At 41.9% G+C, this 23,766-nt stretch overlaps 1 protein-coding gene across 1 annotated transcript in view; it reads left to right on the forward strand.

Annotated features, from left to right (window-relative positions):
• The first annotated feature begins 6,826 nt into the window (after positions 1-6,826).
• The window catches only part of GPR39 (G protein-coupled receptor 39), an 82,388-nt gene continuing 65,448 nt past the window's right edge, over positions 6,827-23,766 (forward strand). The window contains exons 1-2 of the mRNA XM_030016519.1: positions 6,827-7,333; positions 7,560-8,442. Of these exons, the coding sequence (XP_029872379.1) occupies positions 7,569-8,442 (874 nt within the window). The 5' untranslated portion in view covers positions 6,827-7,333; positions 7,560-7,568. The remainder of the gene's footprint in view (positions 7,334-7,559; positions 8,443-23,766) is intronic.

Below are 23,766 nucleotides of genomic sequence, written 5' to 3' on the forward strand. Positions count from 1 at the left end.
ACGCAGGTGAAAACACCATTGAAAAAACAGTTTGAGATCCCATTTCCTATTTATTTCCATGTTCAGTTTCAGGATTTGAATCTGTAGGACAGTGACCAGCCACTTCTTATGTCAACATTTAGTAGAAGAATTTCAGAAGTAAAGAAAGTTACACAGATAGAGTAAGCCTAACTGCATGCCCAAAGCAAATGAGGAACCCCACACACACACTGTCCAGGGACATCAGAAATAAGCATTGCAAGCAACACAAACGTTAACTCCTAGGTACAAAGTGTGCTCTAAATTTAGATCAGCTCACTTTCACATTTGTTTTTTTTATATTTTCTTTGCTTGACTTACATTTACCAATATAGTACTAAATTGCCAAATAGTCCCATTACACTGTTAATATTTGCATCTGCATTTCAATGACAGCTAAAATGCAGTGAAGAAAAAATGCAAGCCTCCTATGAGTCAATAGCGAGCTGACGGGGAAGTATGCTACTGCCGCAGAGTTATTTCATTGCCCAGTATAAGTGGAGGGCAGGAGAGCTGCTGGGGACCGGTGGGGAGCAGTTTCCCTGTGCCCACAGGGCCTGACATGAGGCAGTGAGTCTTGCTGAGCCTTTACTGCTTGTCACTCCCCAGCCAGGGTTTCCTTCCAGGGCTGCTCTGGATCTCCACACCATCTCCCCCGTCCTCAGCCTGTGAGTCAAGACTCTTCAGGCTCGCTTTCCCAGTCACCTGCATGGCAATGCTTTTGCTGTGACTGGTGTGCGTGGGACTTCGCATCAGACCCAGTGTGCTGCTGCTGGCGCAAGATGGCAGGCTGCCGACCTGGAGCGAGGCTGCAGCCTAAATCATTTAAGGACAGATTGTCCTCCAACGCTTTCTCAGATTTCCCCAGCTACTGTGTGCCGGGGTGGAGGAACAGCCCAGCATGCAGCTGCACAGAACACTTGCCCCAAGAGGCCCTGGTGATATGCACCAGCATGAGGACAGCAGGAATGAGAACAACTCAGGTCAGTAATTGGGAGTCTGGTGGTTCAGCTGGACAGCGACTGAAGGTTCAGTGCTTCACAGAGCCTGCAGTGATGGCATATCCTGGAGCCAAAACTCCTGAAATTCACCTAGTGTTTTCACTGAGAACAAGAACTGAAGCCCTGCATTCTGGCCGAATTTCAGCTCTGACAGATTTTACATGTTTTACTTAGAAACCCAGATGTGGAATCCCCTATACCCACAAATTACTATGTAATGTTAATTGTCCTGCTCTACCCAGAGGTAGCTGTACTATTGCAGCAACAGGTGAAACACTCTGCCTTTTTTTAGAAGCTATTTGAAATTGAATTTGTTGAAGTTCCTGCAAGGGCAGGAACTATATAATGGTAAAGTACAAGTTCCTTAAAGTGAGAAGTTGGGTATTTTGAGCCTTGGCATCATGTATGTATTGTAAATGAGAAAGAACAGGGTGACAGAAGTGCCCTTGCTGTGGTGATGTGCTGCTAGGACTCCTTAGAAGCAGGTCAAAAAGCTGTCATTAGTTTGCTTCAGGCTAAACCCCATCAGCTGAGTTTTGAAGAGAGGCAAAATGATTCTGTAATAGCTCAGCTGGGCACATGAGTGCAAGTCCTGATGGTGATGAAATGTCAAGCACAAGAAGGAAGCAAGGAGATACTATTTGGCTTCTCCTTGCAATAGTAAAGCTTAATATTGCTATAAAGAGATTTTTCAGGAGATCAACATATTTTAGAAGATTCTCAGTTGGTTTGTTAGCAAAAAAAAATGTGTACCCTGAACTGCAGTGTTTTGGTACCCACATATGACAGCTATTTCCATAGATTATTGACCTTGCAGATTTGTAACAAAAATTATGGAATTCAGGTTGTGAGCAGATGTATTTTTACAGAAGTTCCTTCTATCTTGCAACTTTAAGCAACTAGCTACATTCAGAGAAAGAAATCTGGAGGTTTTTCTAGGGCAATAGCATAACATCCAAAAGTATGAACCTCTGTTAAAAGATGGGTTGGAAAAGTACACTGCATAGAAGAGTTTCACTAGACTGCTTAAAAATATGGCATAAGGAACTAAGTATGCTCTTCAACAGGAGCTCTGAATTGTGTTTTGAAGCCATTAACATCTATTTGGACAAGGCAGTTGAGAAGCTACACCAATAAAAATGAGATTTGATTCAGTGTGCTGGGGATGGTGCCCCAAGGCTCACCGTGTTGACTTCTTGAACTAGATGTTGTGCTTTAGTGCCACTGTGCTTCAAAGGGGAGTCTGAACGGATATTTCAGGAAATGTGTTCAATACGGTCGATTCATGATTACTGAGACCTGGGCTTAGCATACGTGTTCATTTTGTTTTTAAGTTACAGCTCCTTTGTCAAGCCTGGGATATAAACAAATTCATTTCCTTTGGTGCCTCATTCCCAAAGGATGCAAAAAGGACCATCTCATTTCAGGAGGAGACTTGCTTTACTTGCTTTTCCCAGCCTGTCTAATCAGCTTCTCTCCATTTGGGGCCACAGCTGCCAGCCTTTTTTTGACCTCCTAACAGCTACTGCAGTGTCAGGGGACAGAGAAAAGTGCATCTCTTTCTTCATTCCAAGAGTGGAAAATTAACCCTTTCACTTTCTTGCCAGGCAAAGTGCACTCCCACCTAATCACAGCAATCCACAGACCTCCTAGTGCATTTGCTTTACTTCAGACAACGCTGCAATTGAGTGAAGGCTTTGAACAGCTTTAATGTCTTTAATTTACCAAGGTGATCAGAAAGCAGGTGGTGTATTGTTCAACAATTCCAGATATGACTAAGTACAATAATTATGTGTTTTGGTGCTGTAAATGTGTTTTAGTTACTCAGTTGAAACCACCAGAGCAACTAGTGAGGAGCTGTGTAAATGCATTTCGTGCCCTGTAGTCTCTATGCTGCAGGTCATGTGAGGAAGTTAGCTGAAATCCAGCATATCAGTGAGGAAACTCAGGTGTTGCACAGATTTTCTGTATCTTGGATAAACCATTTAGTCTCACTGTCCCCAGTTTCTTCTCATGTTGCTTGCCAATTTGTAAAATACACTGGAAGTAGTGAAGTGCTTTGATCTATTTATTTAGATGGAATGATTTGGAGCAGAGATCACTTTTTACTGTGTATCCTGGAAGCACATTTGAAACCCCTTTCTCTATCTTCCAGATAAGCAAACACTCACAATATGATATTCCAAGAGGATGGCATTACAGCAGGTAACACTGCACATCATTAAATAAAAGATGGCAGCCTTCCATATGTCACCTTGCTAGAGGTAATCTAATTAGATTAGAATTCAGTGTGGATATTCAGGTTACACAGCACATCCATTGCCCAGATTGCATAACCCAGTCTCTCATGTTGCCAGAAGAAAATGAGCCAAGCAGTTAACAGCACGGCGGTTGTTAGACTGTGTTGCCCAAAACTAAACTCTTAGGGAAATCAAGAAGACATGAATTTCACAAGTGACTTGTACTTATTTATATTATTAACCATCATCATAATCTTTCAAAGAAGAAAAATATAATTCAAGAATAACTCACCAGAAGGATACAAAGGGATCTTAACAGTAAAGAAGAGGCTTGTTAGATTTCAGAAAACAGAAAGAAACCTTAAGGTATCTGAATGCAGTCTTTAATTATTTATATTTTTAATGAAAAATAATTTAAAAAGCCAACATGAGCTGTCTCACGCAGATTGATTTCTTAAACCATTTAAAATCATTTGGATGCTTCACTTTTGTCTGTGTTGTTTCTTCCTTTTATTCCCACAGCACTTTCCCCTCTGCCTGTGCAGATCAGAGTAGCTGCCTTCTGCAGAACAGCAATCTCATTTTGTTTACCTTGTGTTTCAAAGAGAATTGAACAAGCCCAGGATTCGCTTTCTCTAAACAAATACTGGCAAGACAAAGGTATCACAGCTATTCTAGGGACAAGAGGTTTGTTGCGATGGAGAACGGTAAAGACTGTCAAGAAAAAAAGTCAATGTGTTTTTATCTGAAAAAAAGTTAATCCTTTTCACAACCTCATTTTCTTTGCTTTTGAGATAGCTCTCCTTTTTCATTTAAGTTTTAGAGTTTTTCAGCTAAAGGAAGCAAGAAACCGAGGTATTTTCTTTGTTCCTGTCAAGTAGCTTGAACAGTTTGAGAACAGAACCAGTCAGAGCAGTGTGATTAGCGTAGCCAATTAGGGTGGATTTGCATATTCACAACACAGCTATCGAGAAATAATTCTGCAGAGATAACACAAGTGTGGCAATGCCTGTCTGCCAATCAGAGCACCCTGGCTCCCATGCTATATGGTAATTGAGAAATAACCATAGGGTGATTCTGCAGATTGGGCACCCCAAGCCAATCCATGTGCTGGCACTACGCAGCTGAGGAAGAAAGTGCATTTGTAAGGCGGTAGCAATATGATACCCCTGCACACTGGAAAAGGTTAATCTACAATCCATTTACCTAAAATGCAACCTTATCTGTCAAATGAGTTCATTCTTCAGAGACTCATTCCAGCTACAACTTGTGCTAACTGCCACTTTTGGGGGCCCAACCTCATCAGGAGTTTGGGGGACTTGGCTTTTAATGAGATGGCAGTTGGCCAGGGACTGAGTGCCTTGCAGCCCCTCCTGCCCTTCAGCTCAGCCAGTAGTCCACGGGCATGACGGGGTGCTAGATGGTACACTACACAAGGTGCAGAAGGTGAGCTTTGCACAATGGCCTAAAGGATGGATGATAAAGCTCTGCTTTCTTCTGCCCCAAAAGGCCTTTCACCAGGGTGTTATCCAAGGACTGGGCAAGAAAGCAAACAGCCCTTCAGGAAATCTCGTAGACTCTGTTGGATAACAAACTAGGGCAGATGATCACAGCAGCTTTATTATCTCTGAAGGTGAAAAATCACCTTATATACTAGTGACAACAATCCATGCTCCATCTCAGTGTTTCTCTGGCTCCCACCACTTGTCATCTCCTACCTAAAACTGCCTTGCTGCAGGCATTCAGGTGAGCATGACTGTGGCCGAGTGGCGCATAGAGCCAGCTGCCACCCTGTGCCCATGTAATCTGCATCTTCAGGATGCTCTATTTCCTTACCATGGGGCTGACAAGTGATTGGCTGCAGTGTGCAGCAGCCATGTGTGCTGATTTTAGAAAGAAATATGGTGATCTCCGTCCTTAATGCTCTTGACTCCTCTTTGGTGCTGGGCGCTGAAGTCATGCTGTGCAATCGCAACAAATTGGGTCAGGAGGAACTCCCTGGAGCGTTCTCCCAGGTACAGCTACACAGGCCACGTTCACTTTCAAAACTGCTAAGGGAAAGGCAACAACACAGAAATTAACTTGTGGTACTCACTGCTACAAGATATTGAAGAAAACTTAACAAAATCCCTAAAATTAGACCATTACACAAATCATAAATTTATAAACTGGTATCGTACCCACCAGGGTAAAGAGCTCTCAACCTCCATGCCACAAAGAGGCATTAAGCACATTTAGTTGGGGAGAAATGTCTCCCTCCAGGAAGATATACTTTTTCTATAATCATCCATGATGGGGAATTTATACCTATCTCTGCAATACTTACTGCTGGTTTATCTAGTCCACTAACCTGTGTAAGATTTTTTTTTTTAATGGTCTCAGTCTATGAGTATCCACAATTGTTTCTTTCCTTCCTATCCCCTTTGTGGCACCAGTTCTTTATTAGAAAGTTAATAAACTTTGTGTATGTTCTAAAGATAATATTGAAAACTGCAAAATTGTGTTCTGCATTTTATAATTGGTGTGGAAAAAAGGTGGAGATCTAATCCTATTGGGCCTTCTCTCTCTTTTGCTCTCTCTCTCCCTTTTTCCCTTTTGATGGTAAGCAGCAAATTTTAATTAGCTTCATTTCCACAATTCAGTCATGCATATGTAATCTTTGTTCACACTTTTATAAAGTAAAATTAAGTGAAAGAAATTGGGTAATAATAGAAAGCTTGTCTGAGCAGAACAAATGTGAATTATCAAACATAAGGAAAGATGACTGGGACTACAGGGCTTGAAGTTGTGCAAGGTTTGAGGTGATTTTTCTGAAACAGGAATGCATAAATAATGCATAGAAACAGGTGCTGATTATCCTGTTTTGGGCATCTTTTGTTCATTATATACTTGGGCTGCTGAGGTACAGTGATAACCACTGAATGTGAGGAGACTGCTTAATAACAGCTTTCTAATGTTTCTCTTTTATCATGAGCTGAAAGTGTCACATGAGCTTGTCTAGTTAATAAAAATCACTTTGTGAACCCACTGTTCTTAGATTTGGTATTGGAGCAGATCACTGTACTGGGCCTCTCTCTTGATTATAGCTGCAAAAGCTGTTCTGCCGTTTTGCATTGTAATTTAAAGGTTTCCTAATCCATATACACACCCTCTAATTAAATGGTTCCAGGGCTTACCTTGGGAGCCTTCAGTGCTATGGTTTGAAACTAAAACTAAAGAGTACATTAAATTCATTCCCCCCGGGGTGAGGCACAGGAGAGGGAAGTGCATTTTCATCCCTTGCTATTCCGGATTATTTGAAAGCATGAGCATGATCGGGATTACTAACTTCATGATTTTTGTTATCTAACATGAGAAGATGGAAGTTTAAAGGGAGACTATCAATGTGTCTATATCTAGAGTTCAGCTCATTTTATAACTTCTGAGAAGAGTCTTTAGAGTCTAAACAGTTATTTTAAGAAGCTACCAGTCCATCAGCAGCAACTAAAAACCAGAACCTCCTCTTGATGTAAATCAGTCTGTGGCTACACAAGCTGCGTAACAAACACTGCTGCGGCAGATGCTGAGTTCTTCATTAAAGGAAATGTAAAGTAGTGAAGCATGTTGTCATTAGTGCATATAGAAGTAAGGTCTGAAGCCCAGTTAATGTTAAACTCATGAGCAGATACTTTCTCTTCAGTGCCTCTTCACAGATTCAGCCTGACCCCACCAACCTAACAGCTTTAGGAGAAACACCTCTTTTTGTACCTGAGAAGGAGCTCGTATTACAGGAAGTGAATTTCAGTCACGGGTGACTTGCCTTTTTTTTTTTTTTTTCTAAACTTGCTTTGCTGCCAATGACGAGGGATAGCAAGATTTAGATTAATGGTTAACAGAGCAAGTATAACCACACAGAAACTCTGACTTCCTCCTGCTGGGGCTAGGACCAAAAGCTGCCCTTGCTTGCAGAGGAAGAGGCAAGTGTTGAAAGGAGAGCAGTTCACACCACAAAGGGCTGGAGAACAGCAGCTTCACTCAGTAGAGAAAGGAGGAGGAAAATCCAAAAGGAGCAAGAAGTGTTTGCCATAAAGATAGGTAAGAGCTGAAACACTTTACCGCTTGGCTTATTGACTCAGTGGCTGTTGCTAACAAAACCCGCAGGTGTGGCTAGTTGAGACGTGTTTGTTGTACCCAATTGCTCTGACCTGTGCGTCTCAGTGAGAGGGGCAAAGCGAGAAAGGATCTATTTGCTGTGAATTTGAATGTCAGAGAGGGCAGGAAGGCTTTTCCTCCCTCCTCCTCCTCCTCCTCCTCCCCCCAGGCGCTGCTCATGGCAGGACAGACATCTCCTTCAGACTGTTACCATCTCATTGACCACAGCCACATCCCTGAGTTTGAGGTGTCTTCTTGGATCAAGATCACTTTGGCCTCAGCGTATGTCTGCATCTTTGTTGCGGGCATCTTGGGCAACAGCATCACCATCAAGGCCACCAGGATCCTGCAAAAGAAAGGCTACCTGCAGAAGGAGGTCACAGACCACATGGTGAGCCTGGCCTGCTCTGACCTGCTGGTCATCCTGCTGGGCATGCCTGTGGAGTTCTTCAGTGCCATCTGGAGCCCCTTTTCAACCCCCAGCGGCAACATTGCTTGCAAGCTCTACTACTTCCTCTTTGAAGCCTGCAGTTATGCCACTGTGCTGCATGTCGCCACCCTCAGCTTTGAGAGGTACGTGGCCATCTGCCACCCCTTCAAGTTCAAGGCTGTCTCTGGACCCCGCACGGTGAAGCTGCTCATCGCCTTTGTCTGGGGGACATCTGTCGTAGTGGCTCTGCCCCTGCTCTTTGCCATGGGCACAGAATATCCCCTGGAAACCATCGAGGGATACCAAGGTATGACTGCCTGCGTCAAGCCTACGCCCAGGCACCACCTCCCTGAGCTGAAGCACAATATGACCATCTGTACCAGCCTCTCCTCCAAGTGGTCTGTCTTTCAGGCCAGCATCTTCAGTGCCTTTGCTGTGTATATCATAGTGCTGGGATCTGTCACGTTCATGTGCCGCAGCATGATGAAAACCCTGATGATCCACAAGGAAGGAACTGTGGCAGTGAAGGGTGGACTAAGACACCAGGAGCAGTACCTAAGAAAAAGTGAGAGCTCGGAGGGCAAGAGCTCAAGGAGACAGATCATTTTATTCCTGGGTAAGAGCCCTGTCCTCCTCTGCCTCTCCTCCCCTGCCCCACTCTGCCTCCCCTCCCCTGCCCCCTTTCCACATGGGAAGGAAACCCAGAAGCCTCCATTTTATCTCACCAAATTCCACCAAATGGGGGATGTATGGTTTGAAACTGGTGCAAAATAAGGAAGAGGGATACTTTTGGTTGCGATGATGTATTCTAAGAAACTTGATTTCCCTGCATGTTTTTGACTCACTTTTTTTGTCATTAGAACAGGTAGGAGGGAAGAAGAAGGAAAAATACATTTACTGTCTGCTATTTATGTTGTTTGATTATACTGCATACCAACATGCAGCAATATGGGTAACAGGGTGTTGCTGCTTGACCTTTGGGGTAGCAATAGGCAACAGTTGCCTGGATATAAAGTAGCTCCACTTGCATGTTTTCCCATTAAATTACAAATATGTGCATATTTAGTAAGGCTCTTGATGGGAGGGAAGACTGTCTTGCAAGATCTGAAGCTTGTCCCACTCCAAAGGCACGTTGCAGTTAATTCAGGATACTTCCTGGAGGGTACTTAGCCTCAGCAGTTGCGGCTGTGTTGCATCTGAGCATAAGGAAAGCTGGGCTGGAGAGTTGATTTGGTCTTGCAAATTGCTGTTGCCCTCTGAATTTTTTTTCCTGGTTTTATTTGAAGGCCTATAACCTTGGAATTATGTTTGATTCTGATCTCTCTCGCCACATTTGTCAGACAAAAACTAATCAAGCTGTCATTTTACCAACTTGGAACCTTTCTGAGCTGTGATCCATGTAGTCTCCACATTTGTTGATGCTCTTAGAGGCACCCTTAATCATGCCGTGGCTGCATTACTGCTTGTTCTTGTTTTGCTGGGTTGCTTAATATCATACTGGATACAGTGAACCATCTATAGTATGAAGGCACAGTAGACCTAGTATTTCTATGTTGCTTTTTGGTGCTCTGCTTGATGTTGCAGAGGGGGAACTGAAACTTGTGGGTCTGTCCACTTCTACAGCTTTAAGTAGATTAGCTTGTTAATGACTTTTTTTATAAACATTCTCTGCTTCCTCATCTAGTCCTGCTTTTGCCATGGTTTGTGGCTGGGATGTGAAGCTGCAGGGTAAGGAGCCCAGGGTGCACCCAGCTCCTTTTCTGTTGCACCTGTGTTAGAGTTGGGAAGATGGTGAAAACCTGTCATACAGACAAGGCATATGACTTAAAGGTTTGGGGAAAGGGTAGAGCTGCATGCTGTACCAGCAGAGAGGGTGACAAAGGCTTCAAATGGGAGATGTGACACTCCAGGCTATATAGAGCTCTTCCTCATGCTCAGAGTGCACATCTAATGAAGAAATCATCTCCTCACATGATGCGTCTGTTAGTCTGGGATGAGAAGCCCCATATCTGGGTGATTAAAAGGGCTCTTGGTATCCTTACTCCACTGAAAGTACTGAATTCAGGGGTAGAGGCTTAGCAGCTAATATTAAATACAGCATGTTGCACAAAGCAGAAAAAGAGGTAAGGCTCTGGTCTTTAAATTAAGTGCTACTGTGGGATCCTTAAATGTCTGTGGATCTCTCTCCCCTTGTAAATTATCATCCACAATTACATTAAAACCCAGTCTAAGATCCAGATGCTGTAGCAAGTTCCAGCTAGGTTGAGAGGTGAAGGTAAATTGCCGTGGCTTTTCTTCCCCTTCTTGATTGTTGTTCTTGGTTGGTGATGGTCTAGCATGGAATAGGGCAGACCTAGTGCTGCTTGCAGAAGTGTTAAAAAGCTAAATGAAAGCGATTGGCTTGTCCTTTATCTTAAGGGAATTTGCCGCCAATATCTGACACTCCCTGTGTTCTCAGCTTTCTGGAGCCAGTAGATACTTCCATGAATTCCCCAAAATTATTTCAGTGGCAAGACTTTTAATAGAAGTCTTGCTAATTTACTTGGGTTGGGAAATAAATTAATAAACTGAGGAGGAAGAAACTGTGGCCTGCATCCCTAAGAACAATGCAAAGCAATTTAATTTGGAGATTTCATAAGAGTGATGCTTTAGGGCAGTTTTAACCCAGAAGAAATGAACATATAAATTGTTTACAAATCGCTGAATTTAAATATAGTGATTTAGAAGTCCTCTTTGTTTTTCATTTAACAGATGGGTCAAATTAAAACAAATACTCGCGCATTCCCAACATATTTCACTTTTAATGTGAAATGTAAATGACAGTATATAGCATGATGTCTTTGAACATCTAACAGCAATAAAAGCAATTTAGCATTTTCTTCTTCTAGTTCTTAAAAGTGGTAAGTTCTATAAAACGGAGATTAAATTCATAAATCTCCTGACGATAAGAAAAAGCTAAGTAGAAGAAGACACAAGAAGGAACTGATGCTTTTTTAGTGTCACGTTATTGTGTGGCACTCGAGAAAATTCATGGAAATAAATTGCAAATGTTGAAAGTGAAAGACTACTTGCTACAAGTAGTATTGACGCTTGCAGGATGGGCTTCAGATGGGGTGACACCATGGCTGTGATGGAGGAGGAAGGTGACAAGGGGCCAAGCGAGGAGAGCACCACTGTGCAGGGCAGGCTGAGCTCACGTGGGGAAGAGCTTTTGTCCAAGGAAGGTGGCTGCAAGGTTCAAATCTTTCAGCTTAAAGCCCAGACAGTCTGATTGGGGATTTGAAGTCCTTGATGTAGAGATGTCAGTTCCTTCTGCTTCTGGCCACCTTGCTACGCTCATGGTGGAGAGGAGGGAGTGGCCCAACGGCTGCAATAATAACTCTATGCCTGGTGTTGGGGAGGGGGATACTTCTAGGGGCTGTTCAGCTCAAATTTTGGTAGATTTGCCCCAGTGGAGGAATGAAAATTTGTCCCAGTATTTTGGAGAAAATCAGTTCTGTTTTTATAAATTATACTGTGCAGCGCTATTCCTTCCAACTTCCTTCCCACTATTGCTGTTGTCTTCAAGAAAAACATGATAGCACATGTAAGTCTCTGCTTAATGCTCCGGCTCTTGAAATTAGACATTTTGTGCTTTTGGATAGACTGGGGCATTCTTCCTGCAATCCCTGTGTGTGTGATTTATTTAATCATCTTCTGAGTCATGTGGAAAAACTCCACTGCCTCCAGTGGGTCAGCCATCCATATGAGCAGTGTAGATCAGACTGGTTGACTCTTGTGTGGGTTACCTGTGTTTGTTGTTGTTAAAGTAGCTTTGCTAATGTTGGGACAGCAGATCTTTCTTCTAGTGAAGGTCTACATGGGTCTGTTTGAGTGTAGCTTGTTATGAATAGCACGGAAAATATAGCGAACTTGATTTTTTGAGTTGTTCATAGCCGCATTTGTTAATAAAAGTTTCTCCACGCCCAGCAGCAGAAACTGGATAGCTGTAGCGCTTACAAAAATACTTGGCTGATGGCACTGTGATGAAATGCAAGCTTTTAACAGTATTTAAAACCTCCTAATGCTCAACGCACCCTGACAGGGATTGATTCAGTCTTTGTGGCTGCTTGATCTTGTCTTTCTCCTGTGGCTGTAAAGGGCAGGGCAGTAATCAGAGGGCTACCTAAATGGTCATGAGGTGCCACTGGTGACCTCTTGCTGCTCCAACACCTGAGCTGAGGCCCCTGCCACCGTAGCAGTGAGCTCTTAAGAAAGGGTGAGTTTGGAGACTTGTATGTATTATTATATATAACTGGGTTACAGCAAACAAAGAAGGAGAATGTAATGGAAGGATCCTGTAAAAGAGAGATCCAGCTAGTGCAGTACCTGTAAATGTTACAAGAAGAAGGCATTTCATAGCTGAAACTATGTAAGTTAAAAATCTTTAGGAAATGTTAACAGGTGGCCTGCTCACTGGGAAAGGGGTGCAGTATGGGACAAGCCTCCATGCAAGCTGCTGGTGGGGTGGGCCTTGGCACCAGTGGCTCCATGCCAGCAGTGCCTGCTCTCTGGCCGTGGCTACATCCTTCTTAATCTGGTCGATAATATAAAGCCACATCTATACAAAAGCAGCTGTATGGTTTGCCATCAGACTAGATCTGACTGACCTGAACTTGTACTCTACAATGAAGTGAGTTTTGACTATCCCAGATGAAAAATGTATTGCTTCTAAAGCTTCTGTGATATTTCCCTTAGCAGCTTCAGTTTCGTGCTTCTGCTAAAAGCCTTAATTATTTTGTATAAAGCAGCCTCAAGCCTACCACAGTAAATATGTTGAAATAAAAAAGTCCTTTAGTGTTGCTACATCCTCTGCTTTTCTTTGTATACACTTGGAGTTTGCCCTTTGGAGCAATACTTTTCTGTTTGCACAGCAGAGGGGTCCCACTGCATGGGGTGCTAGGCACTGTGGGTGCTTTGCCATTTGCCAGCCGGCATCTGGGTAGCATTTTTCTGTCTCCTGACCATGATGAAGCATCCATCCATCCTGAGCACTTCCTTCCAGAAAAGAGAAGTATTGAAGTAATCTGGCTGCTATCAAAGTGTTGAGGTGGATGCATTAAAGCACTGCTGTAGCTGCAGCAGTTGGCAAAGCCAGAGCTGCAGCTGGACCCACCTAACTGGAGACTCTGCTGGTACCAGCCCAGCACCGTCAGCTCCCCCATGCCAAGTGGGGCAGATAATTCTCTCTGCTGTCTCTCTCCCATCACTGCAGAACTGCAGCTTTTCTGCTTTGGGACCTTCTGATGTAAGATTAATTTTACCTGCATTCCTGGACAGCAAATATCTTACAGCTTCTTTAATGAGCAGGGAGGGGAATTGCTTATCATAATCTATGGCAGTGCCTCCATCTGAGAAAGGTAGTCTGGTGGTGCATTTTTTTTTTTTAATTTTTCTTTGGTCTAACGCTTAAGGATGTCAAATACACTGAGTGTCAACCTGAAGACAGTAGCAGTGGTGGTTTCATGTGATGTGTTATGGTACAGGTAGCTTCAGGTCTGGTTTGTTTTATAGAGCAATAGCAGCTAGAGGCTTTACTGAGACGCTGGTAAGTGCTGTAGAAGGAAAGAGAGTCCCCGTCTCTAAATCCAAATAAAATGGGCAAAAGTGAAGGGTTGGAAAAGCTAGACAGAAAGAGGTCAGTCACCTGACCAAGGCCACAAATGCTATGGAGAGTCACAAATGCATCTGCTGAATCTTGTGCTAGTGCCCAATCTGCTGGGCTGCCTGGCCTCTCTCCCACCACTTTTTGGTGGCGACTGTTAAAACAATGCCAGGCTATTCTATAACAATGCCAATGTCACTGTAAGCACCATGAGCACAGCTGTACCTAGCCATAAGCTAAAGCTAGATAAAACTTTGAGTCAGAAACTAAAAAGATGTCTTAGAACTTAAGATGGAGCACCATTTTTTCCCCCATATACTAGTGCTGGCAGATTAATGTTTTGCTCAGAATAAAGGTATTGTGTGTAGAAATAGCCTTTCCAAAGATCACTAAGGAAATGTATTTCATAAGGCACTTGGCAAATGGGTTTTCAGGAGGCAAATTACTTCAAGTAGTTGTGAAAAATACATGGTTGTCATCTAGAGATGACTCAGGCACAGTGTAACTTGACAATGCTAAGACTTCTGTTACAGGAAAATTAGATGCTTCTTCATAGGCTGGAAATGGGCTGGGTTTTTTCCTTACTGAAAAAGGTAAAGCTTAGGGATAGAACAAAAATTGAAAGAATAACCTAACTGATTAGATTCCAGAACACAGCTCCAGCCCATGTTCTTTAAACTCAGCTTCATTGACTCCTCTTGGTTCATTTCTTTAATCATTCCACTCAGCTGCCTTTCTTCAGAGACTTTGTTGGAGAGGTGCCTGAAGATAAATACGTTGTAAGCTGGATATGATTTCCATCTCTATGTTTTATATGGTGTCTCCATCCGTATATTTCCCTGAGCAGGGCTTTGAATTACACAAGACAAGTAGGAGACTGAATGCACTGAAATGGGTAGCAGGGGCTGAGCAGGGAACATGAAACACTTAGACCAACAGAGTGGGGTCTGGCCATTCAACTGAATAGGACACCCACTCTCTGTCACTAGTAAGATTTTTCTTTTAGGTGCTGCTTTCTGGAAAAGAGATGAAAGCAAAGGATTTACCTACTGGTGTTCAGTAAAATTTGCTTTCCTCTTCTCTGCAAAAGTATTAACCCGATGTCAACAGCAAAACCGATCAATGCTATTGCATGCTGGTAGCACAAAACTGAAGCTCAGCTACTCAACAGATGAAAATGGAAAGGCTGCATCCAGGGATCATGGCTTCTCGGGGCAATTGTGTACAACCAACGTCCTCTGAAGAGCTGTGGGACTTCTGTTGGTTTTTAAAAAAATACATAGCCACAGTAAAATAGACTCAAGGCAAACTTCCAAAATCCAGGTATCTGTATGTTCAGTTTTCCCACACTGTAATTTAAAAATGAACATAAGCAGAAACCAGCATAATTTTCCTCCCTATTGTACAGAAAGCAATTTATCTAGTCCTGCTTTTAACTGGACTCATGTAATAGAAGATTGTGCTTTTGGCTTAAGTAGACAGTCTTCCTTTCCTCCTACGCCGAGGGATGGCAAAATGGTAGAGGGAGAAAAAGAATGGAAGAATAGGGACTAATTGAGGCCAGCACCCCCAGGGTATTTAAGACTTTTGTAGTTTTAATGGAAAAATCAATGTGTGATTACACTTTGCATTAGAGTACTTAAAAATTGCTTCAACATGAGAAGTCTGCAGCTTTAAAAACAATCTAACCCTGCAAATACTGTAGTCAGAGAACCAAATTCCCCGCTAGTGTAATCCATATAATTCTCCATATGTGATATCCCGGCAGATATGGTCTCTGTGGACACGTGACTACTGTCTTCACTCTGTGCATGAGAAGCCTATGAGGACAATGAGTGCTTTACTGGTGCTTAGTGAAAATCGCAGCCATGCTTCTGTCTTTCACCTGATGCCTACAAGGAAACTGGTATTTCACCTGGTCTGATAGTGACCTATAGGTGTTGGCGCGCTGCTTCAGCTTAGCTCATGCTGTGGCACACGCAGCACAAGTATCTTTCCACTTCTTTATACTCTACCATCTGTGTTGTCCAAAGACTAAGTGGACAGCTGAGATTTCTTAAGTACTTCTGCCGTATACTTGCCTCTGCCCAAAGTCTTTAAGCCTCATTAAAGACTGTTACCAGTGTTGGCCTTAAACTTAGTATTAATAATCTCTCGCTCTCTCTTACAAGCTGTAGATAATAAACCTATTGGCCCTTGGTTCTTCCGGGACACCTAGGTATATGCTAAGAGAAGGAAGGAGGGAAGTGCAGGCAACATCCCTCGCTGTGGCAGTGTGAGCCAAGAAAGAGGCAGGGGGCTGCTGCCTTTGGGGAGCTGAGGTCTGACTGTGTCATCTCTGCTTCTGAAAAACACACTCTGTATCATGGCAAACCCTCTCTGGGACATGTTTTCTGACAAGTAAAACTTTGGAAGCTGTCTCTTTCTTCAAAGAGTGGATAAGAAAGCAGGAAGATTTATCTCCATCAAAGTGGAGAACTACAGATGTTGCTCCAGGTATGAAAATAATTGAGGGAGGTAGCCCACAGATAGAGTACAGCAGCCCTATGTTAAGTAACCTTGTCCCATCAATTTTGGTCTACTGCCCTCACTCTTTGGTCAAAAGACTATTGTCTTAAGCATTAATTTTCCAATTTCTCTCTGTTTTCTTGCTATCTCCTCTGAGCCAGACACCATCTCAAATGTAGATTGTTCTTGCAACTCCCTGGTTTCAGTAGTTAGGACTCATTTGTGGCAGGTTCACAGATGATTTATTGAAGTCTTCACCTGTGAAAACTAAATGCATTATCTATTCCTCTATTGTTTCATATTCCAATTATACAACATTTCACAAAATTAAATCTTTTGTTTTCCTAGCTGATGTTGAGACCATTATCTTTAAACAGTGATTGCTAGCCTCTGAATTTTAATGGAAGAGAGCATTAATATCTGAGCATTTATTAGTAATGTGAAGCTTTCAATTTTATCCTACGTAACTTCTTTGTTTCCTAAAGGCAACATTTGTGTTAGAAACTGAGAACCAACCAACTGCCAACCAACAGGTTAAAGATTATTTTCTTCCCTTTCATTGTTGCAAGTGAGTTCCTAAACCTACAATTTGGATAGGTAGTATAGCTGAAAAACTAGTAAGAAGGAACTTTAAAATTGTTTTCCACTGAAGATAAACAGTTAAGATTTCAACTTACATTTGGCACAATATGCTGTAGCACTTTTTTAGCCTTTTTTGAGGGCATCATAAGCATGTTTGTGCTGCTAGATGCCCGCAGTTCCCCTACTTAAGTGAGAAAGCAATTGTCCTTCTGATCTCTGTTGTGGATGCATGGGTAATATCAAGGTCAAAATATTATGGATTAAATGAGTCTGCCAAGAACCTCTTAATCGTATAAATAGTGACTTACAAGAAAAGGTGAAACTGAGAAAAAGGTCTGGTATTTTTATGAGTTAACTTTTCCTTGTTTCTCCTTAAGCTGTTTTTAGGCCTCTGGTTGTTGCATTTAATTCTCTCTTAAAAGCACTTACTATGTTTGTTCTTACGACTTTTTAAAAGAAGGTATTTAAGTTGAAAGTGCAGTTTATGGGATTAGATATGGGTATCTCTCTGACAGCAAGTGTATGCTTGCTAGAGAAATGTAGAGGGCATTCTGTGAGCGCTCAAAAACCACTTGACATCCACCTGGACTTTACTCATCAGTATAAGGAAACCCAGACACAGAGGTGCATTAGAGAAGATAACATTGCTTAGCTATCCGTCCTTATCCTCACTCAGCATCAATGGGTTTCTTTTCTCATGTTTTATTAGGTGGCATCTGCACAGGTATTGAAGAAGCTGTTCTGCTCCAATCTCTAGCTGAACCCTGCAAAAGAGTTCAGCCCCTTTCAGAGGGTAGTCTAACTATTTTGTCCCTGTTCATATAGCATTTCTGAAAATCCACCTTGCTTTGCTCCTCCATATAATATTGCCAGCTTGCTTTTTATTGAATGTGACAATTGTCTTGCATAGCTAAAAGAAGGGCTGCCTCACACTCAGTCTTCTGTTTTAGTGGTATATCTAGCAGGGTGCTGCTGAAGGTGATTTTCATTTGAAGAAATATTAGAAGACTGTCCTGATAGCTCCTTCCTAGAAAAATCCCTGGAGTTCAGTATATATGTACCCCTTCTATTAAATTGCAATAACTACAATTATTCTAGCACTTTTTCCATAAAGCGTAAAATTTAAATTGTGGAACTTATTGTTGTGGAGGCCAAATGTAAAAGTGGGCTCCAAAAGAGATTAAACGTAACCTTGAAGGATAGTGCTGTCAAGATCAAGATATAATCTCCACTTTAGAAAGTCCTGATATTGTTGAGTGCCAAAAACTCAGTGTGAATAGTACAGGAAAATCTCTCTATGCTTGTTCCTTCTCCTGCAGATGTCTATGTGGGATCATCACAGAGAGAAATGAATGGGCAGATGAGTCCTAGGTCTGTTCCAGTATGCCTGCTCTTAATCTGAAACTTTCTGTATATGCCAAAATAGGCAAGTAATCAGAGTCTGCCTTCAGCGAGGTATGGGAACATGAGCTTTTTAAGATGATAGAACAAAAAGTTTGATTAGACAAAAAAAAATCGATTAAAATGCCCTCCCTCAAATTTTGGTTATTTTTTTCCTACAGCCCTCTGGCCCCCCCCCCCCCCCCCCCCCCCCTAAAACTTTTCAAGAAAAAAAATTTATTCATCACTGGGTGCGGTTTTTATCTGTGTGTGTGTGTGTGTGTGTGCGCACGCCAAAATGTGTCTCGTTTGATAAACTGTGTTATTTGTTGATTTTTTCATTCCTGTGCCTCACATTCTGTCTCTCCAATAAAGAGAACTTTTGAGCGCCTTGATTTTGAAAATAAAACTGAACTTAAATTTGTCCTTTAAAGGTGTTAAGAATGAAGGTCCTCACCAACTAAGCCTCTTAGTAATGCTTAAGGATATCTGTAGAAGTTCTTGAAACTGCTATGACTGAGCCAACATTCAAAATTAAACTTTTAAGGTAACTAAAGATTGCAGTACCTCAGCAATAAGGTACACAGATATTCAAACAGTCTTTATTGTGGACACAACTTTAACGTGTCAGGTTTTTAACCGTTAGATAAGAACTAACACAGTATGGTGAAGGACAAACAGAAGTCAAAAGCAAGCATGCTGCAGGTTTGCCCTTGCCCTTCAGACAGTGAAATTGCTAAAAACCTTCCAACTTTCTGTCACAAGTTTATTCAACAGATCTTTCTGATTGGTTGAAAGAAATGCAGGTCTAAAATGGATGGGATGGGTTGTGTTGCAGGTGTTCAAAAGATGGTATTTAAGTGATCTTTTTGTCTTGAAAGCCAACATACCTAAATTCAAGTAGTAGTAATGATGATATCAACTCCTGCCAAAAATGTTCAAAAGCATGTGTTGGAATTTGCAGATGTATTTGCTAATTTGGTCTATAAAAAAACCCCCAAACCAAACGGCAATAGAAGAGCAAAAAATGAGAGAGTTTGTCTGGAACTGCTATCTGCTGGTCTGGTGGGTACAAAGGGCTGTTGCCCCTCAGCTGGAGCAGTCTCTGAGCAAAGCCAGAGCAGATCTGATCTCTCTGTGCCTGTGGAGGTTTGTGAGTGTATACCTCTTCTCTCTTTCAGTGCTTCTCTTGTGCCCTTTTTTAAAAGATTGTCCCCACCTACTGTACTTGGAGGCAGCCTTGGGAGTTCATTGTTAAAAGTTAATGTCTGGAGACTGAAACTTTCCATTGTCTTGATTCCCTTCCCTTTTCCTATTCCTGCTCATCATATACTCGTCTACTGAATTCTAAAAAGCTTTTTGATAGCGACTTGAAATTCAAATGTCCCCTTTCTATTTGTCTTCTGGTCTAAGCCAACATTTAAATGCATTCTTTTCTATTATAAAGAGCATATTGACAATTTAAGAAACATTGTCCTGCAGTGCAAACGCTCTGATATTACAAAATATTGCCATGTTCTCTGCATTGATCTAAATGATGGCATTGGCACAAGAACTAATAGGTCTATAGGGGCCATGAATGAGTACAGACAGAAATGAGAAAATTTCTAATCATGAGAAGGACATGTTCAGGGACAGCCTTCCAAGTGGAGAGCTGGACCAAACTAGTTCAGTTTCTGGGGTAGAGAACGTGATCATTTCTGCAAGTCCATGATGTGGTTGCTCATGCTGGGAGTAGAGACAGGTCTCTGGTCATAAAGCCCAGGCCTCCACTGGGCTGGAAGGAAGAGGTTAGGTTTATTGCTCCTTGGTGTGGCACTGTGTGACTCTATCCTCCTTTGCAAGGGTGCTGAACTTGCAAAGAAGGTCCAGCAAGCTTATGCAAACTGAACATTTTCTTGGCAAATATGTGTTGCCAAAAGGAGACTTTCAGAAAGCTGGCCTGCGACCACACAGCTTGGTGCACACATGGGTCCCTGCGTGTAAGTGAAGGATCCATTTCCTGCATGTTTTGTTCTCTGAATCAAGGGCAAGATATCACCTGTGCTGCTCCTCTTCTTGCTGCCACAGATCTACTCTGCCAGCCTGCGTTGATGCCCTCCCTCACAACCTACATGGCCATCCATCTCCCTATGCCCAATGACTAGCATTCTAAAGCCTGCCTCTGAGTCTCTATCTCCAAGAGAGAATTGCTTTAACCTTATCAAATGGAAGTGAGATTTAAAGTGACTTAATGTTTATTTGCTGACAGGCAGGAATGTCCTCTAAATTGACTGTCACAGCTCAAATGCAATGCTGTAGGACCAAATCATAACCTCTTGTTGGCCTTCAGTGAAACAATGTTAAGTTTGGGGAGTGGGGATATTATTTTGGCCTCCCTGGATGTATGGATAGCATTCTCATTTTGAAGTTTTATACAATGAAGTTATATTTGATATTTGCATAATTCAAATAGATGAAATCCTCAAACAGGCACAGAAGACTTGATTTCATTAACTTGGGATGCAGCCATTCCCATCTCTCATGCAAATGGCAAATACCTTTCCTGTAAGTATACTTTAAAGATTCATTTCTTTCTCTAATCAAGTGGTGAAATCCTACCCATGGGAACAAGAATTGATTTCTTTTCCCTTCAGACTGAATAGCATAGACCTTATTTGGGTTAACTTCTGCCATGAAATGTAAGGTTAACCCTTCTGTGTGCTGCAAATCAGCTAAATGTGTTCCTGTTTGCTGCTCCAACACACTGAAAATGTACACAGTGTAGTCGTCCTGCAAATGTAGCTGTCAGCTCAGAGAAGCTCTGCCTATTGTCAACAAGGATCTATTTCCACTGAAACCCTGACCTTGAAAGCTCATTTTTAAATTTCCTCCTGGGCCTTGAACGCTGCAATTGATTATGGTTGTTTTGGTTTTAGTCTTTAATAGTCAAGGTGAAGAATTGCTCCCAAATTTGTTAAGATGTCAGGAGGAAGGCAACTTCCCCACACTGCATGGACAGTGTCAAGGAGCCACACTGGGCTCTCGCAAGCCTTCCATGAAGCACTGACATTTCTGGTTGGAAATGGAAATCGGACAGAAATGCTCCTCTCCTGGAGCTGGCACCTGTGCCTTGCTCTCTATGGGGGAACTTCCTGGGGCATGAGAGACTTCCACTGCATTAATGCAATTTAATAGGCACCAGTGGAGAAATAAAGGTATCTGATGTTGGTCCAAGTAGTCTTAGGGAATAGTCCCTCACACTATGTAGTCTGAGCCCACGGCTGGGACTCTGTCCATAGTAGTGCTTAGGTGAATTTCCCCCTCTCCTTACTACTGAATTGTCCACATATCTTTGTATGCTATTTTCTGGTTCACCTTCTTGGTAATAAAGCTCTGCATTTTATTTTCTGTCTTTCAGATATATCACTTTTCACTTCATTTGTCTTACATTAGTTGAAACTGATAGCCTGACCCCTTGGCCACTGTGCTTTTCTGAAACATTTCCCAGTGCTTTCATTGAGAGTAGGATGCTTTGCTACATTCTAATGAAGAGCTTTAAAAACAACAACAACAACAACAAAAAAGAGGGAAAAATGTATTTTTCTTGGTAATTTGGGATGCTTAGTTTTCTGGTTCTCTTTGTCTTAGAACACAAAGTAGTCATTGGGGAGGGTTTTTTTCTCTGCACTGAAAGTGAATTTATGGTGTGCTCTCTGCCTCTCCTGCCCACTAGCCTGCCCTGTAGAAGAAAGCAGTGGGAGGTCAGCTGCCTTGAATGGCTCAAGAAAAGTCAAGATGTCCTGGGTTTTCCTCTTGTATTAAAGGAAGATCTTACTCTGTTGTTGGCACTAATTAGTAAACCCTCCCTTAAGTGTATACACATTGTGGTATTTGACCTCTAAAATTCCTGGTGTGGGGATGCACACTGGGTAGCAAGCACTGATCTTGCTCTGGTGTTTTGGTTCCTACATCAGATGTCAGCTGCCTTTCATGAATGAGTTTAAAAGTTCAGCACTGTGGTTCCCAAGAGCTGTTGATCAGTCTGGCTTTACTGCTTCATTTAGTTAAACTTTGCACTGCTCTTTCAAACCTCTGAGTTGCGTGCACTGCTGGTGCATGGAAGGCCCAATACCTAGTATCAGCTCAGACGAAGGAAGCAGTAGACTGAGAGATACTCTGTCTTTGCTTTTCTAGGGGTTCATGCGACACTAAAAAATGTGGCTTTTTGACACCAAGGAATGCTGAAACGGTCCGTATCTATATATACCCACAGACATGTGTGTATATGTACATACATATATAGAAGCACTGACTAATTAGGAGTAGCCATTCTCACCAAACCATTTGTTATATCTCAAGGCACGTTCCTCATGCTGAGCACCTTCCTCACACTTTGGAGTTACAGTAGCCCAGAGCCTTCTTGGTTGGCAACAGGTTGCATTTTACAAGAAAAGCAGCCCAAAATAATAGAGCCTGAAACAATTGCTTCCTCTTTGTGTATCTGGAACTTTTGAGGTTTCTTTTCAGTTTGGGGGTGGGGTTTGGATTTGTTGGTTTGTTTATTTTAGTCTTTAAGCAGACTCAGCTCAGAGGGCCCCACCTCCCATCCTGAGCAGCCACATTTGGGAAAAAGCCTCATTCAGGAAAAGCCCCAAGAGCCTAGAGAGTGAGGCAAATGCCATCCTTACCGGGGTGCACTGGAGATCAATGCACTGAATTCAGTAGGAGCTAGAAGCATTTCAGACTCCTGGAGACAAAAATCTTGTTGACTGAACTCTACTGAACTCTACATTCAAGTCATTTCAGGTCAGGAATAATTGCCATCTTTACATCACCATTTTCAAATCCTTTATCCCTTGAAGCAACACTGAGAAAGTCAGTGTCCCTAAGGTTCAAATCTTCTTTATTTAATTTTCCTACTATTTTAATATATCGATGATTCTGATCATTTTTGCTCAATATAGTTTTGAGGAGAAAATTCTGAGGCGTGAAAAAATCTGTTTAAAATGAAACATCATGCTTTTGATCCAAGGACTGATGTTCTATAGGAGGAATAGAAACAAAAATCTCATGATAACCCCTCTGCTTTCCTAAAATAGAAAACCTGCCTAGTTAATGAATATAAATGAATGTACATTCACTTCCTTTTTTTGAGGTTACTAAAGCTGATTAACATTAGGTACCACAATTTATTTAAAGCAGTTGAGTAATTATTCTGCTTCCTATCCCATGAACATGCAACTTATTTATTATTGAAGGTTTGGGGTTTTTTTAAAGTGTATCCTTGAAATCACATTGGGGACATATCTTTGTCATCATCAGAGTTTTAAAATAAGTATTTTACAATAAGTAATTCTGGTATACAAGCACAGAAGAAAAATTGGGCAATGCTATAGAAATTCAATAAACTGTGATGCATCATCTTACAGGAAAGGACCTGAAATCCTTAGGAGCGAAATAATGTATTGGCAATTTGGGGTTACACAAGTAGAATTCAATATTCAGCATAATTAAATTAGATATTGATAGCTTCAGCAAAACAAAACAGTTTTTCATGTAAAATTTAAAATGGGTGAACCTACTTTGCTTTATTGTGACACTGGGTGGATCAAGGTGCTTTAGCTGAGAGTTATTTTCCAGAAGATCATCATAAAGTGACTTGTATATGTTGGCCTTTCCTGTTATGTTAGTCTAATGAGAATTTATTCTCTTCTTGCTAATAGAGGCTGCCATGGCTTCTGCTGTGTTGTTAGTTATGCCAAGCAGGTTAAGTTACTCTGTGTAGGTCCATCTTTGCTAAAATTGCATCTTCCCTTCTCTTCAACTATCCATCCTCAGGACTGAGAATGA

Source organism: Aquila chrysaetos, chromosome 6 (assembly GCF_900496995.4).
Source record: "Aquila chrysaetos chrysaetos chromosome 6, bAquChr1.4, whole genome shotgun sequence".
In the NCBI taxonomy this organism is placed as follows: Eukaryota; Metazoa; Chordata; class Aves; order Accipitriformes; family Accipitridae; genus Aquila; species Aquila chrysaetos.